Consider the following 16,935-nt stretch of genomic DNA (forward strand, 5'->3'; position numbering starts at 1 on the left):
TAATGCAGTAAGTTTTCATTCACGACTAAACAACATTGTCAAAATGCACAGATGACCTCTTGATAGATGTTTGCTTTGCAATCGCTTTCACACTCTCATCCTATCTTTGCTGTCTCAAGGTTACTTTCCTGTTAGAGATCACAATGAGTCAGTTCTCATTCTACAAACGAGACCTGCAAAAAGGTGACAGCCAAGAGGGGGAATTTGCACAACTCTCATTTATAGTTTTGTCATTTCCCATGGCCAGATTCAGACTGAACTATTTATCACATAAATTACTTTTTCTGTTGTCTTTGAAGTTTATCCTATTATACTGGCTGACTCGTTATACAAATTTTCCCCAAATTAAGCTGTACATGTGTTAAGACAGTAAAGAAGTTCCATCCAGCTCTTGATGAGACTTCATCTTGATTGATCTTCATCTCTCCACTACAGGTGATTTCTGGATGAAACAGCTGGGTACATCTTCCTTCATTCTGAGTCACACAGACTCAGAAGTCAGATGAGAAGAATTATAAAGGTCACAGTAAACCATAACAAAACTCATCATCATATGTTAGCAGAGCTTGGATACTTCAGAGCAATGATTTCTCTGCACCTCCTTCTACAAACATATCACAATTAAAAGGTTTAAAAAAATCAGACAGGTTTTCCTATTGCAATCAAGCAATCAATCAATTCCAATTTATCAAAATTTTCTGTTTTACTACATAATTCGTGGCAATAGAAGACTATATCATTAGTATGATCAATGTCTTGAGATACAATCAATCTTGTGATAATTAAGTAAAGTCTTCAGGTGAGAGTTTGGACAGGATCACAGCAATACTTGGCATGCTTACCAAGACTTTCAGTCTGGTTGAGTCAAGCCTGAACCCAATGTTACTGGCAAGTGAGAATGGAAGAAGATAAAACCTCTCAGGAGAGATGCATGAAAAATGTTCACAAGTGACTTTGTGAACTGTTCTCTTAATACATAGAGAGATCTCATAATGAAAAGGCAATGTTTATCTATATTAAACTATAAACAATACATAAAATAGACCCATTGTTCCTTTCAATAGCTTCTTTAATGGCAACACCACAAAAGGGAATACAAAAAATGACAGAGGCCATGGTAAAGCAAGAGCATTGTAAAACAATTTACAAAGTAAGTAATGCTGGTTATATACTCACATTTTGGTTATGCATCTAGCAACAGAAGCAACATGCAACGTTTTTACATCACATAGTGCGGGACATCTGATTGTCAGCTGCAGGCGTAATAGGTTACACACTCCTCACATGTCTTTTATCTTTGAGTCTCTTTCATATGACTAAATATGATAGTTCTTGTGTTCATGGGGATTAGGGGGATGGAGAACTGTGCAAGGTAGGATTGAGAAATACACATCTGCAGTGCAGCATGAAAGAGAGCTCTCCCATTCAGTGTTTCTGTGACAGAGGGGGAAAAAGGCAATACAAGCACAGACAGAGATCTAGGTCTCAAATTTCTTGCTGGGCCTGCATCTTCCCTCAGCATTGCAGGATTTGCAGTCTAACAGCCACAGCCAGGGAGAAGGGGACGCAGAAATGAAAGCTTGTCATTGAAACCAATTGCACTGTAATGTGGAAGGTGTTCATGTTCTCGCGCAATGTAACAAAAGCCACTTCCATCGCTGTGTTCACACAACAGCCAGGCACCTCTCTGGACTTTGTGAGAAGACGTGATGTCATTGTCATATCCCCTAGCCAGATTGGTTGCTTCTCTTATCACCCTGCTCTTCCCTTGGTAGTTGGAATGTTCATAGAGAGTAATCTGGGGATTGTGCAGATTTTCAGTGATCAACTGCAGAGATGTGATTTTATCATTCATCTCTTCACCAACAAAGCTATGTTCACCTTCCTCAAATACAAGTAACTTGCCTGTATAGCTGTGGTGCTCATAAGCCACCCAAGGCCGACCTATTACTTTCACTGAGGAGATACAATCATTCCAATCTACATCTTTTAGATTGGCAATGTCACTGGTGAATTCTTTGGAGTAACCCTGGAAGTTGGCATGCTCATAAATGATGATTTTTCCCATCTCAGGAGGACTTCTGTAGTTTGGTTTTCTTGCTGTAGGAGCTGGATGACAGCCTACAGAAGAGGAAAAGAGAAAATCAAGAAAATAAGCAATGCCGGTAAGAAGGCTTTTTTCACCACACACAAAATGCTGGAGAGGGGGGAAAAAAGGACAAGTAAAATATTTTTAGCAGAGGATAAATATAGCAGCAGCTGGAAAAGAGTGAGGGCGTGACACAGAAACTTGAATTTGGAAGAAAAAAGTAAAATGAGATATGTACACCAAAATGGTCCAGTTTTATTTAGTTGTGTATGTTGGTTTATGTATACGCGCAAGGGACATCTGAGCATTTAGTTTAACATCTTATTGGTATATCCTAAAAATAATGACATAAAATAGAGAACTGGTGATAAATCAGTTTATAATTGACCCTGCATTTAAGAATTATTTTAGAAACTGGAATTTATTGTTAGAACTAGTTTTCATGATCCACATTATATTACAAGTAAGGAAGTAGAGACATTCGATCAATTTCTAAATGAAAGTGCATTTTGTACTGTAAATAGGAGGAAAAAAACTATTCTGCTAAGGCAGAACTCAACTTTTAGACTCACTGAAATAATTTATTTCTCTTTTTGCAAAAAAAAAAAAAAAATCAGATTTCATGGCAAATACGTCTGAGGGAAAGAAACAGTTACTGTAGTTGATTCTGGCAAGGGATGGGAGAAGATCAGGTCTGCCTAAGTAACATTAAAAGTCTGACTAAAATTGACAGACCTGAGCAACACAGTCAAACAAACAAACGAAACCAAACAAAAACCACAAACAAACAAAAAAACCCCTCACACACAAAAAACACCACCACCATAAAAAACCCACCTCACTTAAGTCTCAATTAAAAAAAAAAAATCTCTACGTGATTGTGGTGGTTAACCCCAGCTAGCAACTAAGACCACAACAGCCGCTCGCTCTCTGCCCACCACCCCGTGAGTGGCACAGGGGAGAGAACTGAAAGGAAGGGAAAAACTCATAGGTTGAGATAAGAACAGTTTAATAAGACAACAAAATAATAATATAAATAAAGTAAAATAAGCAACACTCAATGCAATCCCTCATGGACTCCGATCGCACCAAACAGCCAGCCCCAGAAAATAGAGCACTCCAGTCTTGAACAGCCGATCCCAGCAGGAAAGCAAAAAGGCAAAGGGCAAAAAAGGCCAAAACTGCAAGGGGCCAAATTCCAATGGAGCTCACGTGGAGCTCCAAACAGAACAGAACCAAAAGGTCAAACAGAACAGAACTAACTAGCCGGAAGAGCCAGCTCCAGCTATATACTGAGCATGATGTTAACAGTAAGGAATAGTGAATTGACCAACCTGGATGTCAGTCTAGGTGCTGTCCCGTTTGTGCCTCCTCCCAGATGCTTTGCAGCTTCAGCTGTACAGTTGAAAAAGTCGCTCACAACAGCCAAACTACCAATGAGTTCTTACAATCTCTTCATACCCACCCCAAAACACATCCTAGCTACTGAAAGAAAGAAGTTAGCTCTTCTCAGGCAAAACAGTGGAAATCTAGCGTGTTATCTCATTATTCTCATAGCAAATCCAAACCAAAAGACCATGCTAGCTACTGATAAGAAAAGTTACTAACTGCATAAAGAAAATTAACTCGATTTCAGTCAAACCAGCATGGTGATTAAGAACATTTAAGCATTTCTTCACAGTTATGCTTGAATTTATAGAGGTTGTGAGTACCCAAACATTGTTGATTAGAGCGCTAGAAAAGTGACCTTCTGCCTATAGAAAAAATCATAATAATACCAAACCAGTTAATTTTGCTGACTCAACATAAAGATCCTACATCCATATTTGTAAAATATGCTCACTTTCACCCCTTTTGTAGCAATGGCTCTCTCCACCCTCTCCCTTTGTAAAGTGTGCTTATCTTGCAGCTGTCTTCTCATCACCTCAAAGATTTGTTAAATTTCTGCAAATACATACATCAGATTCTCACATACGTTTTACAGCTCTCATCCCAACACTTAAACCTCTTTCTCTTCAATGGCATTTCACAGTAGCTGCCCAAGAAGCCACTGAAAGTTTTCATGTAAAACGTGTGCATCTCACCTTGATGTTAGCGTCTCAGATGGGGAGAGCTGGTGGCACTTCGCCCACCCCGTGCTGCTGTTTCTGAGAGGTGGTTCATGTGTGTCCTGCTTTTGTTAAAAACAAGTTTCTCTTTTAGTGAATTTCCCTGTCAGCTAAAGTCTTCTTACTAACTGCAGTTTTCCTGAAAGCTAGATACATGTTTTGGTAGACATAGCAATGGAATGCAAGCTCATTGATAATGATGCATCTTGCGAGATGCGCAAGCAGAAGGTGAACTGAAAACTGACCAACTAAAGTATTCCATCCCATTCATGTGATACTTCATATAAAAGTGCAGGATCGCGAGGATTTTGTCCCTTTTCCTTATGGCCGACGGTGGGAGAGGACGTTGCGAGTTGTCCCTGCGAACTGAGGCCTAGTGACAGACTGAATCCAGTTCCGGTTGGCTGCAGAGTCCAGTCCAGGACTTCAGGTGCCAGCCCTACATCTGCCAGAACAGTTGCCGGGACTTTCAAGATTGGTTTTGTATATTTTGTATTATTTTCTCTATTTTTATTGGTAGCATTAGTAAAACATTTTTAACTTTTCCAACTCTCTTCTCTCTGGGAAGGGGGGAGAGGGAAGGGCTGAAGGGGGAAGCAGGGGGAGAGGGGGTTAACAATACATCTGCCACAGTTTTATTGTCACCCCGCAATCAAACCAAAACAATGTACCTGTATTTATACCTTGCACAGACATCTTGTGAAACTTCCCCATTCAACAGAACTGAGGAGTGGCTAATATTACCCTCAGAGATAAAAAATCATTAACTCTTTTATTTAGGTTTTGGCCTTCCTACAACCAGCTACTTTATTGCTCTGGTTCCAAAGTTCATTGAAGAGCGAGCATCTTGATAAACCTTAGACCTTTAATTCTTGTTTGTCTTTATTCTCTAGAAGCCAGCTGCATCACAGTAATAAAAACAGATCAAAGTATTTTGTGATGCATGGGCTGTAGAATTTTTTTGCTTGCTTCCATTTACAGTTTTTCTTACTTGGGAAGCACATCTGAGACATAATGTTAGTTTTCCAAAGGGTTTCTATGTGACATATCCAAGTGACAGAGGTGGCATAGATTTTTTTTTTTTTTTTAATTCACTTTCCCCCTTCTCACCTACATAGCCATTTGAGCAGCTGCCTGGATGCTGAGCTGGTAAAGCAGGGCAAGGAGGCTCTGGCAGAGCTGCAGTGGCAATATTTCTGTTTATTTTCATATTGCAGGTTTACTCTGTAATATATTTTCAGACACGTTAATTGGCTAGCATGCTGGCAAGCTGTACTACAGTGGCAGGAAACAATGGGATCTTTGTTAAAAAAATGAACAAGCTGCACTGATGGTGAAAGCAAATGAGCGACTGTTGAGCTTCACAGAAAAATACAGATGGGAAGTGACCTCTGCAGGTCTTGAGTCCAACCCCCACATCTCATAGCTGGGCTGAATCTAAACTTGCCTGGGGCTGCTCAGCACCTGCCTGAGCGACTTGCCTTTCTGAGCAACTCCAAGGCTGGAAATTGCCCAGCTTCTTCAGGTGCTGAACCATCCTTGGAAGAGAGTGTCTCCTTCCTTACCAGCAGACATGAGAAAGCTCATAAGGACTCAGAGGAGGTTTAGCGGTTATTGAAGCAAGCAAATCAAATATCCACGAGTTCAGTAGTGGTAGATCTCAAATATACCTCAGATACAGGCAGACTGGCCAGGCACCGTGTGCCATCCTCTGAGGGGAACCAAGGAGGCAGGGGCTGTGAGCCAGATTTTCATATACCAGAACTCCCAAGGAAAAAAAAATCGTAGTCGTGCTTACAGCTACAGAGCAGATGCATCCCTTGGTTGCTCTAGGTTGTCATTAAACATGACATCAAGGGGCAACATTTGACCAGCAGGGCTTCTTTCAAGGTCACAGTTATAACATGCCCCACTGTAGGATGCTTCAGGGACCCCTGCTCTGTCAGGTAGGACGTTACGGGAGAAGATTAGGAGCTGGGAAGGGAAAGAGCACACCCCTGCCAAAACAGGCAGCCTGTACACTAGCTTCATCTCTTTCTTTCAGTGGTCCTTGTCTGAGCCCATGGTGTGCCAGATCACAGAACCAAGCTAGCGCAAAAATACATAGGGTTTTTTTTCCACATGGTTCATTCTTTTACTGCTCTGCAGAGGCAATTGCAATTTGCATTCTGAAGCCTGGAGGGGAGAAGCAGGACCTCACTTTCTAGCAGCATCTAGATGTGAAATCAGCTTTGCTATACTGCCATATCACACCTTTGTGGCATTCTTTCATGTGTTGCAGTGAGCTCACCCTACACTTCAGTGCTGTTGGAAGGGTGAAGGCCCCATTCCACTCCTAAACCATGGTGTCCACCAACTGGTAAGAGAAGGAAGAATGAACACACCAAAGGGAGGAATGTTTGGAAGAACAGAGACTAAAACAGTGTAGAATAGAATGCATTCATGTTACCATTGAACAACATTCATTCTTCTTAGATTGCTAGTATGTTTTACTCATGAAATTATTTAGTTGTGTTTCTGAAAAAAAAAAAAAATATATAGACATAATTCAGCACAAACTAAACATTCTCATCTTTCTCGGCACCTGCATACTCAGGAAAGGCCTTTAGACAAATGCATGAGCCATGAAGGCAACACAAAGGGTGAGTCTGAGTGTGTTTCCACTGTGCTATGGAGTGATGGGGGCAACAGCAAACTCCTACATGCCTCACTCCTCTCTGCAGGGCACCAAAGCTGGCAGTAAGGCTTTTCATGGCACCAAAGAAAAGCAAGAGGTGATAGTGATGGGACACGTTAACACAAAAGCTTGGCAAAGGATCTCTGTTTTCATACTCCTAAGCTCACAGAAAGGACTGAGCTCCTGGTTCTAAAGACAAGATGGGCATCATCGGATCCCAATGGATGTGATCAACAAAATCGCAGCTATGTCTCCTCCTACTAATAAGAAAGAGACACAGACTTTCTTGGGCATTGTAGGTTTTTGGAGAATGCTTATTCCAGACTACAGCCAGATTGTGAGCCCTCTCTATTGAGTGACTTGTAAAAAGAACCAATTTGAGTGGGGACCGGAACATCGACAAGTCTTTGAACAAGTTAAGCATGAGATAACTCATGCGGTGGCCCTTGGGCCACTCCAGACTGGACTAGATGTTAAAAATGTGCTCTACACTGCAGCCAGAGATAATGGCCCTACCTGGAGCCTCTGGCAGATCGAGGTCAACCCTTAGGTTTTTGGAGTCAAGGATACAAAGGATCTGAGGCCAACTATACTCCAACTGAAAAAGAGACACTAGCAGCTTATGAGGGTGTCTGAGCTGCTTCAGAAGTGATTGGTACTGAAGCACAGCTGTTTCTGGCACCTCGACTGCTGGTGCTGAGCTGGATGTTCAAAGGGAAAGTTCCCTCTACACATCATGCAACTGAAGCTATGTGGAGTAAATGGATTGCATTGATCACACAATGAGCTCGAACAGGGAGTCCCAGTCACCCGGGGATCTTAGAAGTGATTACAGATTGGTCAGAAAGCAAAGACTTTGGGTTGTCACCAGGTGAAGAGGAAGTACCACGTGCTGAAGAGGCACCACCGTATAATAAACTGCCAGAGACTGAAAAGCAGTATGCCCTGTTCACAGATGGATCCTGCCGTCTTGTAGGAAAACATGGGAGGTGGAGAGCCGCTGTGTGAAGTGCCACACAGTGAGTCACAGAAGCCACTGAAGGACAAGGTGAATCCAGTCAATTTGCAGAAGTGAAAGCCATCCAGCTGGCTTTGGACATTGCTGAACGAGAAAAGTGGCCAGTACTTTATCTCTACATTGACCCATGGATGGTGGCAAATGCCTTGTGGGGATGGTTACAGCAATGGAAGAGGAGCAACTGGCAATGCAGAGGTAAAGCCATTTGGGCTGCCACACTGTGGCAAGGCATTGCTGCCTGGTTAGAGAGCCTCCCTGTAAAAGTACGTCATATGGACACTCATGTGTCTAAAAGTTGAGCCACATCAAAACAACCAGCAAGCCGATCAGGCTGCTAAGATTAAAGTAGCTGAGATGGATTTGGGCTGGCAACATAAAGGTGAACTTTTCCTGGGTCAGTGGGCCCACAATGTTTCAGGGCATCAAGGAAGAAATGCAACGTATAAATGGGCTCATGATCGAGGGGTGGACCTGACTATGGACACTATTTCACAGGTTATTCATGAATGTGAAATGTGCGGAAATCAAACAAGCCAAACGGTTAAAGCCTGTATGGTGTGGGGAGTGATGGTTAAAATATAAGTATGGAGAGGCTTGCAGATTGATTATATTAGACTTCCACGAACCCATCGAGGTAAGAATTATGTGCTTACAATGGTGGAAGCAACCACAGGATGGCTGGAAACATATGCCGTACCCCATGCTACAGCCCAGAATACTATCTTGGGCCTTGAAAAGCAAGTCCTTTGGTGACACAGCACGCCAGAAATAATTGAATCAGACAATGGGACTCATTTCAAAAACAGTCTTATAGATAACTGGGCCAAAGAGCACGGTATTGAGTGGGTATATCACATCCTATATCACGCACCAGCCTCTGGGAGAATTGAAAGGTACAATGGTCTGTTAAAAACTACACTAAAGGCAATGGGTGATGGAACCTGTAAAAAATGGGATTCACATTTAGCAAAAGCCACTTGGTTGGTCAACACTAGAGGATCAATCGATCGAGCTGGACCTGCCCAACCTGAACTTCTACATACTGTAGAAGGAGATAAAGTCCCTGTAGTACACATGAAAAATACGTTAGGGAAGGCAGTCTGGGTTACTCCTGCCTCAGGCAAAGGCAAGTCCATTCGTGGGATTGGTTTTGCCCAGGGACCTGGCAGCACCTGGTGTGTGATGCTTAAGGATGGAGAAGTTCGGTGTGTACCTCAAGGGGATTTGATACTAGGTGAGAATATTCAATACTGAACTGCGTGATGTTAATTGCTACATGATGCCATATGCCATACTAACAGTGTTCAACAAGTGTCTTTCAGATCAATGCAGTGGTGATGAAGCCAGAGCTGGCTTCAACAAGTAGCACCTGACAACTGATTTGAAGTTGATGTCTTTAATCCACAAACCGTGGGCATGAGACGCACTAGATATACCATTTTTCCTGCCCTGGGAGACTGTTGTGATAAGTGAAGCTTGAAGTCATTGATTAAATGAACTCAATGAACTTTTCAAAAGCCCAGTGACTAAGAGAATGATGAATTGCATCTGTGTATATATGTGTATATGTATATATGTGCATACGTATATACATAGTAGTAGTAATTAACTGGAATGTATAGATAAGGCCTAAGCATGCCGTAAATGGTAAGGAATAAGGGGTGGAATGTGCTGGTTTGACTGAGAATGAGTTAATTTTCTTCACGCAGTTAGAAACCTTTCTTTTCCACGGCTAGCACGGTCGTTATTTGGACTTAGTTTGAGAACAGGAAGATAACACCCCAGATGGATCACAATTACACTTATTCAAGACAGTATCTTGATTTTGCATCGCACCTTTGGGCTGCTTACTGCTCAGCCAGGTAGAAGTGCCCCTGGGTCTCCCTGACAAAACGGGTCAGTGCGCGCTGGAGCCCAATCGGCACCCACCCCCCGCTGCCCTAGCAAGCTGGACTGGGCAAGGCTTTTATTAGTGTCTCATCTGGCGTGCTACAACTGTTATTCCACAACCAGGATTCTTTACTTGGTGTGCATACAAAAGAGCCAAATTTAGTACACCGAGATGAGACACAGCCTATCGCAGAGTTGTGCAAGTCTGAATGCTGGAATAAAGCTAGCATGGTAGAAAGAAAAGTAACGGCTATTACACACAAAATTTTATCATCACATTCACGCAGTAAAAAACTAAATTACTCATGATCTTCTGTATTATCACAAACCGCACATTTTGAGTCCATGGATTCTCATGATTTAACAGTCTGCAAACTCACCGTACCACACAGCAGACAAAGACCTGCTAAAACTGCAACATGCTTAAACAGATACCCACAAAGAAAACAGGCTAACAAGGAAGACATCTATGATTGCTGTGTTATACTTAAAGATACTTAAAGGTACTTAAAGGTTCTATTCTCCGGCCAGTTTTCCCAATCATTTAACTTACACAGCAGCCACCACTGATTTCAATACTTCACAAGATCCTCTTCCCTCATATTTCCAAGTGCTTCCTTGTGTTCTAAAACACCTCCCAATACCGATTTCTTAGGAACACGACTGAAATCAGTCATTTCCGACCCCATCTCGTAAGTAAAAAAACATGAGAAGAGGGAGGCGGGGGGAAGCACAGGGCTGTTTGCAGCACAAGTGGGAAAAGTGGGGAGAAAGTTTTACGACACACTTATAAAAAGAAACAACTGTAACAACAACCAGTAAAACAATTAACTCACATTCCTGACAAGCTGCTTGATTTTCAGAGAGGCAATACACAGAAGTACGTAATATGTACTGTAAAACTCGCAGATAACACGTTGATAGCAAACACTAGCATTCTCTATTGCTAATTTCAACATTAGTACTTCCTTAGCTTCTAAGTTTTCAACCTGCTTATTGATGGCCTCTTGAAGACTGTCGATAAACTGCATGTAATTCTCATCGAGACCGTGATTAATAGTCATAAATAATTTGGCTGCTTTGTCGATTTCAGGCACCTTTATCATAGCTTGATATGCAAGATCTGCTGACTGCCTCAGGATTTCAGAAACTAATCGCACCTGTAATTGTGGTGTGCCAATTAGTGTGTCTTACAAGAGTTGGGGGATACCTGCCCCTTTCAATGATTCCCCATCGTTCCGTCCTAAATGATCTATAGCTGTTAAGTTGCATAGGTCTAATTTTGCTTGAGTCTTTCATGGTTTTTATCTGATCTCAGGGCAACATGTACACATGCTCCTTTTTTTTTCCTTTTAACTTTTCAAGAAAATGCTGTGGACCCTCATCCTCATCCGAGTGATCAGATAACGCAGACTTGAATGCTGCTGGAGAATCATTAGTAACAGGGGGGTTCGGAACAGTGCACTTTTTTTTTTTTTTTTTTTCAAATCTAGCCCAGGAAAGCCACCCCCCTCCACAGTCTCTGCCTGTTCCCGTTGCTCTTTTAATCCTCTCGAAGTCTCTAGCAACAAGTGCCATGTCGTTAACAGTTCAGTTGTTTCTCTGGATCTTTGGGTAGTGCTTTGCCCCATAGTAACATCCTTCGTAAAGTCAGTTCCAGAAGGCTAATACCCTGCTTCTTCAGAAGCAATTTCCATGTAGATACTATAATACCCTCTTCTTTAGATAAGTTCCCCGCCATGTTCCCGGTAGTTCACCTACTCTTGGGTGGTGTCTTTTCAAGGATCCGGATCTTTGGCAGCTCCCCCCTGCTGCTCTGTCAGCCATACTGGGTTCTGTCTCCCCAGCTCGTCATCGGCTGTCACAGCTTCGCCACTGTCTCTTCTTCATGCGAGATCCTTCTTCGTGCAGGATCACGTTGGGGTCACCATATGTCATAGTTGAGACGACAAACGACATAGACCAAGTTCTTCCAGGATGAAAGTAGTAGATGCCATTTATTGCCACAAGTGCATTTTTATACAGTTTTACCAATTCATGTGTCTCTTCACTATTTGTTACAAGTTACAGCAGTAACATCTCATTGGCTAATTTTTCTGTCATCAACGTTACTCTTCTACTCCCTTTTCTCTGCCGGGTACATCCCTTCTCTCTCACGGGTACACCTTAATATCTCCGGATACTCCTTTACTCCCATCTCTCTCACGGGTAGGCTTTAATATCTTCAACGCTGATCTCTGTTCCCATGCCCTCTGTCAAGGAATCCATGGACCCACCATAGTCCCCCACAGAGTTAGGACCTTCTGGTTTGCTCTTCGGTTGGCTCTTCCACTATCTTCCATTCTTCTCTTTGCCCTTTTTTGTTGGAGCCGGGGCAGTTTTTGGTGCGGGATGCATAGCCCGGCCTTTTGTCATTCTGCAGAGGCCTCTGGGCTTTTCTGCCTTTTTCCTCTCGTTTCTCTCTCTGGGATCGGCTTTAGGACCCCAGGTGTGGCTTGCCGGGACTGGCTGCTCAGTTGTGGACAGAGTTCGTGAGGAATTGCCTTGCATATCTTTTCTTTCTATTTTTTATATATATATATTTACTAGTAGTGTATTAGTATTTTGTTATTTTATTAAACTATGTTTATCTCAATCCAAGTTTCTCCCTTCCCTTTTGATTCTCTCCCCTGTTGTGGGGTGGGGGAGAGGGTGAGCAAGTGGCTATCGTGGTTGTATTGCTAGCTCGGGTTAAACCACAACAACTCTTCAAACCTGTCATTCATCCATAGTTATTAGGAACATATAAGGAGTACCTCAAGCCATCAAAATTGTTAGTAATAAGCCACCAGGGAAAACATAGCCATGTAATTCAAAAAGAGTTTTTTCCCAGATGTCTTCTCTCAACACCTTCTTCTTCTAGGATGCATGTTCCCTCTCTTCTGCAGCATATGTGCAAAACTTCTGAAGATTTTAACACTGAAGCTAAATAAGATCTACCAAGACCAGCGTTTGAAAAATCCAGCTGTTGAAAAGTGACATTTGGTCACCTGGAACTAGACTTTATTACTTTTATTTTTCTGAAACACTTAGAAATGTGCTGACTGGCTTATAATGCAGTAAGTTTTCATTCACGACTAAACAACATTGTCAAAATGCACAGATGACCTCTTGATAGATGTTTGCTTTGCAATCGCTTTCACACTCTCATCCTATCTTTGCTGTCTCAAGGTTACTTTCCTGTTAGAGATCATAATGAGTCAGTTCTCATTCTACAAACGAGACCTGCAAAAAGGTGACAGCCAAGAGGGGGAATTTGCACAACTCTCATTTATAGTTTTGTCATTTCCCATGGCCAGATTCAGACTGAACTATTTATCACATAAATTACATTTTCTGTTGTCTTTGAAGTTTATCCTATTATACTGGCTGACTCGTTATACAAATTTTCCCCAAATTAAGCTGTACATGTGTTAAGACAGTAAAGAAGTTCCATCCAGCTCTTGATGAGACTTCATCTTGATTGATCTTCATCTCTCCACTACAGGTGATTTCTGGATGAAACAGCTGGGTACATCTTCCTTCATTCTGAGTCACACAGACTCAGAAGTCAGATGAGAAGAATTATAAAGGTCACAGTAAACCATAACAAAACTCATCATCATATGTTAGCAGAGCTTGGATACTTCAGAGCAATGATTTCTCTGCATCTCCTTCTACAAACATGTAGAAACAATAACTTATACTAATGATGTCTTGAATCTACAAATAGTGTCCAGGAGGATGTGACAAACATAAAAGGTAGAGGTTCGGAATAAAACCTCTTCTTTTGTATTACTTTTTTAATTCTTTCCCCTCGATTTGTCATTTGGCACAGCACCACCATTGTAGTGATATCAAAACAAACTTCAGATGAGCTCACTTTATTCTCAGTAGCAGTCTAACCATACAGCAGCAGAAATCCTGTTCAAATTAAACCATATGGAATTTCGTGGCTGCTACCTGCTAGCTAAAGAAATATTGTTGTGTAAACTTTTATACTATGCTCCACATGTGATAAACCCTCAATGTGGCCTAATCTCTTAATATAAAAAAATCTATTATTCTGGTAAATTTTGTACTTTATACTTTATGTATGCTAAAGCTACATAGTACTTAAAATTATGGAGAGAAACATATTATAGAGAACAATCGTGCTTTGTTATGAAATGGTTATTTCCCCAAATTTGTTTTATAGAAGATGGTTTTACAGATATTATCAACAGGAAAGTCTGAAATGGCCCCTCTACTAATTCAAGATTTTATTCTAAACACATAACTTTTTGCATCTTTTGAGATATTCCAATCAAATTTGCTTAGGAGATGCTAGGTTTTCCTCAGTTTTTCCATAAATTATCTCCTTTTTTTTTTTTTTTTGGTAACTAAGCTGTAGGTCTGAATTTGCAAATTCAATGGATGTAGTTATCAACGAATAGCTACATCTGTACTGTAACTGTCAATCTCCTGTTTCCTCGAGGAGGAGTACTTATACAGCAGTCTGTACAGGAACAAAAAAAGAAAGCTTATGAAGGTTTTCATCAGCATTTGACATGTGGTTTAATCTCTTTTATTTCTCTCAAAGCTTTGATGCCCTAGGAAAGTTAATCTGCATAGTCCTCAGGATGTGTAAAAAATACTCCAGCTCAAAGCATTCTTTTATTTAACAGGTTTTTGTAAGATGAACCATAGAGAACCACATCACAGCATTGCTGAAGCAAACAGGGAATGATCTTGCCCCCTCCTTGAGGAGATTGCAGATCATATGTGGACTATAGAGAGTTGCGCTGACATTCATCCCTAACAATGTTAATTTAATTAAGGACGAGGTATAGGGGCTGTACTGGTATGAAGTGCTATCTTGCAGGAACAACACCTATGGTGGCCCTCTTCTGTGAACATCTAAAGTCTGGATCATCCAGGGGAGCAGAAGTCTTACCTGAAATGCATTTGATGGTTGTTGCCATTTCCTGATCCAAAATTATTGTAAAGCACTGCGACTTGTATGTGAAGTGACATTACAGTACATCCCTCTGAGCAGAGGATTCTCTAGTTTTGGCTCTTTTCCACCCAACTTACTCCTTTTTTTATACTCATTTTGAAGAGTAGCTGTTGCGCTCACTACTGCTGTAAAGGTTTTACCCTACCTCAAGATTAAGGGTGTTTAGTATATGCAACCACAGATAAATTAAAGAATTACAGTTGCCTCTGAGTTGTCTCTTTCTTACTCCACCCTGTTGGTGGACAGGAAGTTGAACACGAGCTATTCATGTGATTGCGTGTTGGAGAAGACCATCTGCATACTGCACAACAGGACAGGAGTAGCCAGCAGAGTAAGGGTTTATTCCCATCTTCTCTGCACTGATGAGGCCACATCTGGAACACTGCATCTGTTTTAGGTGCCCCACTACAAAAGAAATGTGAACAAAGTGGCAAGACCCCCACACAGGCCACTGCATGGCACTGGAACATAGTGTATACCAGGAGAGGCTAGTTGTTCTCAGAGCAAAAGAACAACTGGCAATGGTCTTAATGGGCAACAGGGAAACTCTGACTGAAAATAAGGAAAAAAATTCTTAGTCCAAGGGTTGTTCAGCCCTTGCAGAGAGGCCAGAGAAGCTGAGGAATCTCCACCTTTGGAGCTGTTCAGAAATCACTTGGAGAAGACCCTGAGTAACCTGGTCATATTTGGAGGTAGCTCTGCTGTGAACAAGAGCTTGGACTAGAGAGGTCCATTCCAGCCTAAATGTTTCTGTCAGTAATTCTAGTAAAGATTAAAAAGTCTTAGCCACTCTGTGGCAAATCCGATCCTTTGTTCAATTTTAATAAAAAGTTTAATAATAATTTCCAGTCATATAACTTGGAGATTACTGTTTTGACCTTTACAAAGTCCATTTCCACAATGTCAGTCTTCCCTCCCAACTCTTCCACAGGGTCTCGGTATCTCATCAAAAGTAATCAACAGGGCTCCATTTAAGGGTCAAAGTCCATCTCCACCTTTACTTTCTCCTCCTGTTACTGAAAAACTTCCAAGAATCCTTTGCTAGATTTTTTGACATGACACTTTCACATTTGCTTATATTCTGTCACTTTGATTTAAAAAAAAAAAAAGGCTCTGCAATAGATAGTAGATGCAAAGCTTCTGACACATCCCCATCCATATCCCTCCTTAAAACTTTCCTTTGCCATGACACCTATGAGGACTTTGCAATATTTACTGCTATACAATGCTGGTAACAGCCCACAGTCCTGTTATGAGCCTCACTTAAACTCCCAAATTTGGCTATTGACTACGAAATTTTTGTAGGATTACACTCCTCTCTGGTGCATGGGGAGCTGTGTCTATGACACCTCTGTGAGAGGTTTATAGAGCTGTAGAAACATTTAGGCTGAAAGGGACCTCTAAGGTTTTCTACTTCAAGCTTCTGCTCATGGCACGATGGAGATTTTCTGAAATCTATTTATGGTTTCTGAAAACTCCACAGCTGCTTCTACTGTTTCTCTCCACTGGGGAAAAGCAGAGAACAGACTCCTTCCTTCCTCTTTTTGTGTTCAAAGACTGTTTTCAACTCTTCTTATTAACTCCTTCAGGCTAAACAGTCTTAACTTGGTCAACCATTCCTTAAAAATATGTTCACATTTTTTTAAAAAAACTCAGTATTTTTTGCTGCAGTCTTCTTCAGATATGTCCATCCACTTTAGAAAGCAAAAATAATGCAAACTCAAGAATTCCCAAGTGAAGAAGATTCACACTAGACTGGCATTTGGTAGCTCAAAAGGAAGAGGAATCAAGAGGAACATGGCCATGGGGTTTTTGCATGTGTTGGAAAGGCACTTGTCTTGAAAAGGGAGCCCAGTGATGTCTGTGAGCAAATTTCTTATAAACTAAAATGCTTGATAGAAGACTAGGACAAATAATTATGTCTCAATGGGATTGCGAGAATCCCACGTGTGTTACCTTATTTATCTACCATTTTGGACTTCTCTTTTCTTCCTTTGATAATAATACAGTTCACTAAGCCAAGTGTTTCATGCCTGCAAACCCAGGGAATTAGCTACCTGACTACTAGAAAGCTTTTTTGACTTTTCCCAAGTTTCCAGGTAAGGCCTTGTCCTCATAGTAACCCTTTCAAAATCT

At 41.4% G+C, this 16,935-nt stretch overlaps 1 protein-coding gene across 1 annotated transcript; it reads right to left on the reverse strand.

Moving 5' to 3' along the window:
* Positions 1–1,537: 1,537 nt before the first annotated feature.
* LOC135990019 (epidermal differentiation-specific protein-like) lies at positions 1,538–2,068 on the reverse strand. Its single transcript, XM_065637305.1, has one exon. It carries the CDS (start codon positions 2,066–2,068, stop codon positions 1,538–1,540), a length of 531 nt encoding a protein of 176 aa, XP_065493377.1.
* Between the last annotated feature and the right edge of the window lie 14,867 nt (positions 2,069–16,935).

This window comes from Caloenas nicobarica, chromosome 1 (assembly GCF_036013445.1).
Source record: "Caloenas nicobarica isolate bCalNic1 chromosome 1, bCalNic1.hap1, whole genome shotgun sequence".
NCBI lineage: Eukaryota > Metazoa > Chordata > Aves > Columbiformes > Columbidae > Caloenas > Caloenas nicobarica.

Excerpts from the sequence above, each read along its gene's own strand:
- LOC135990019 (XM_065637305.1), bottom strand. The coding sequence starts at position 2,068 with ATGGGAAAAATCATCATTTATGAGCATGCCAACTTCCAGGGTTACTCC.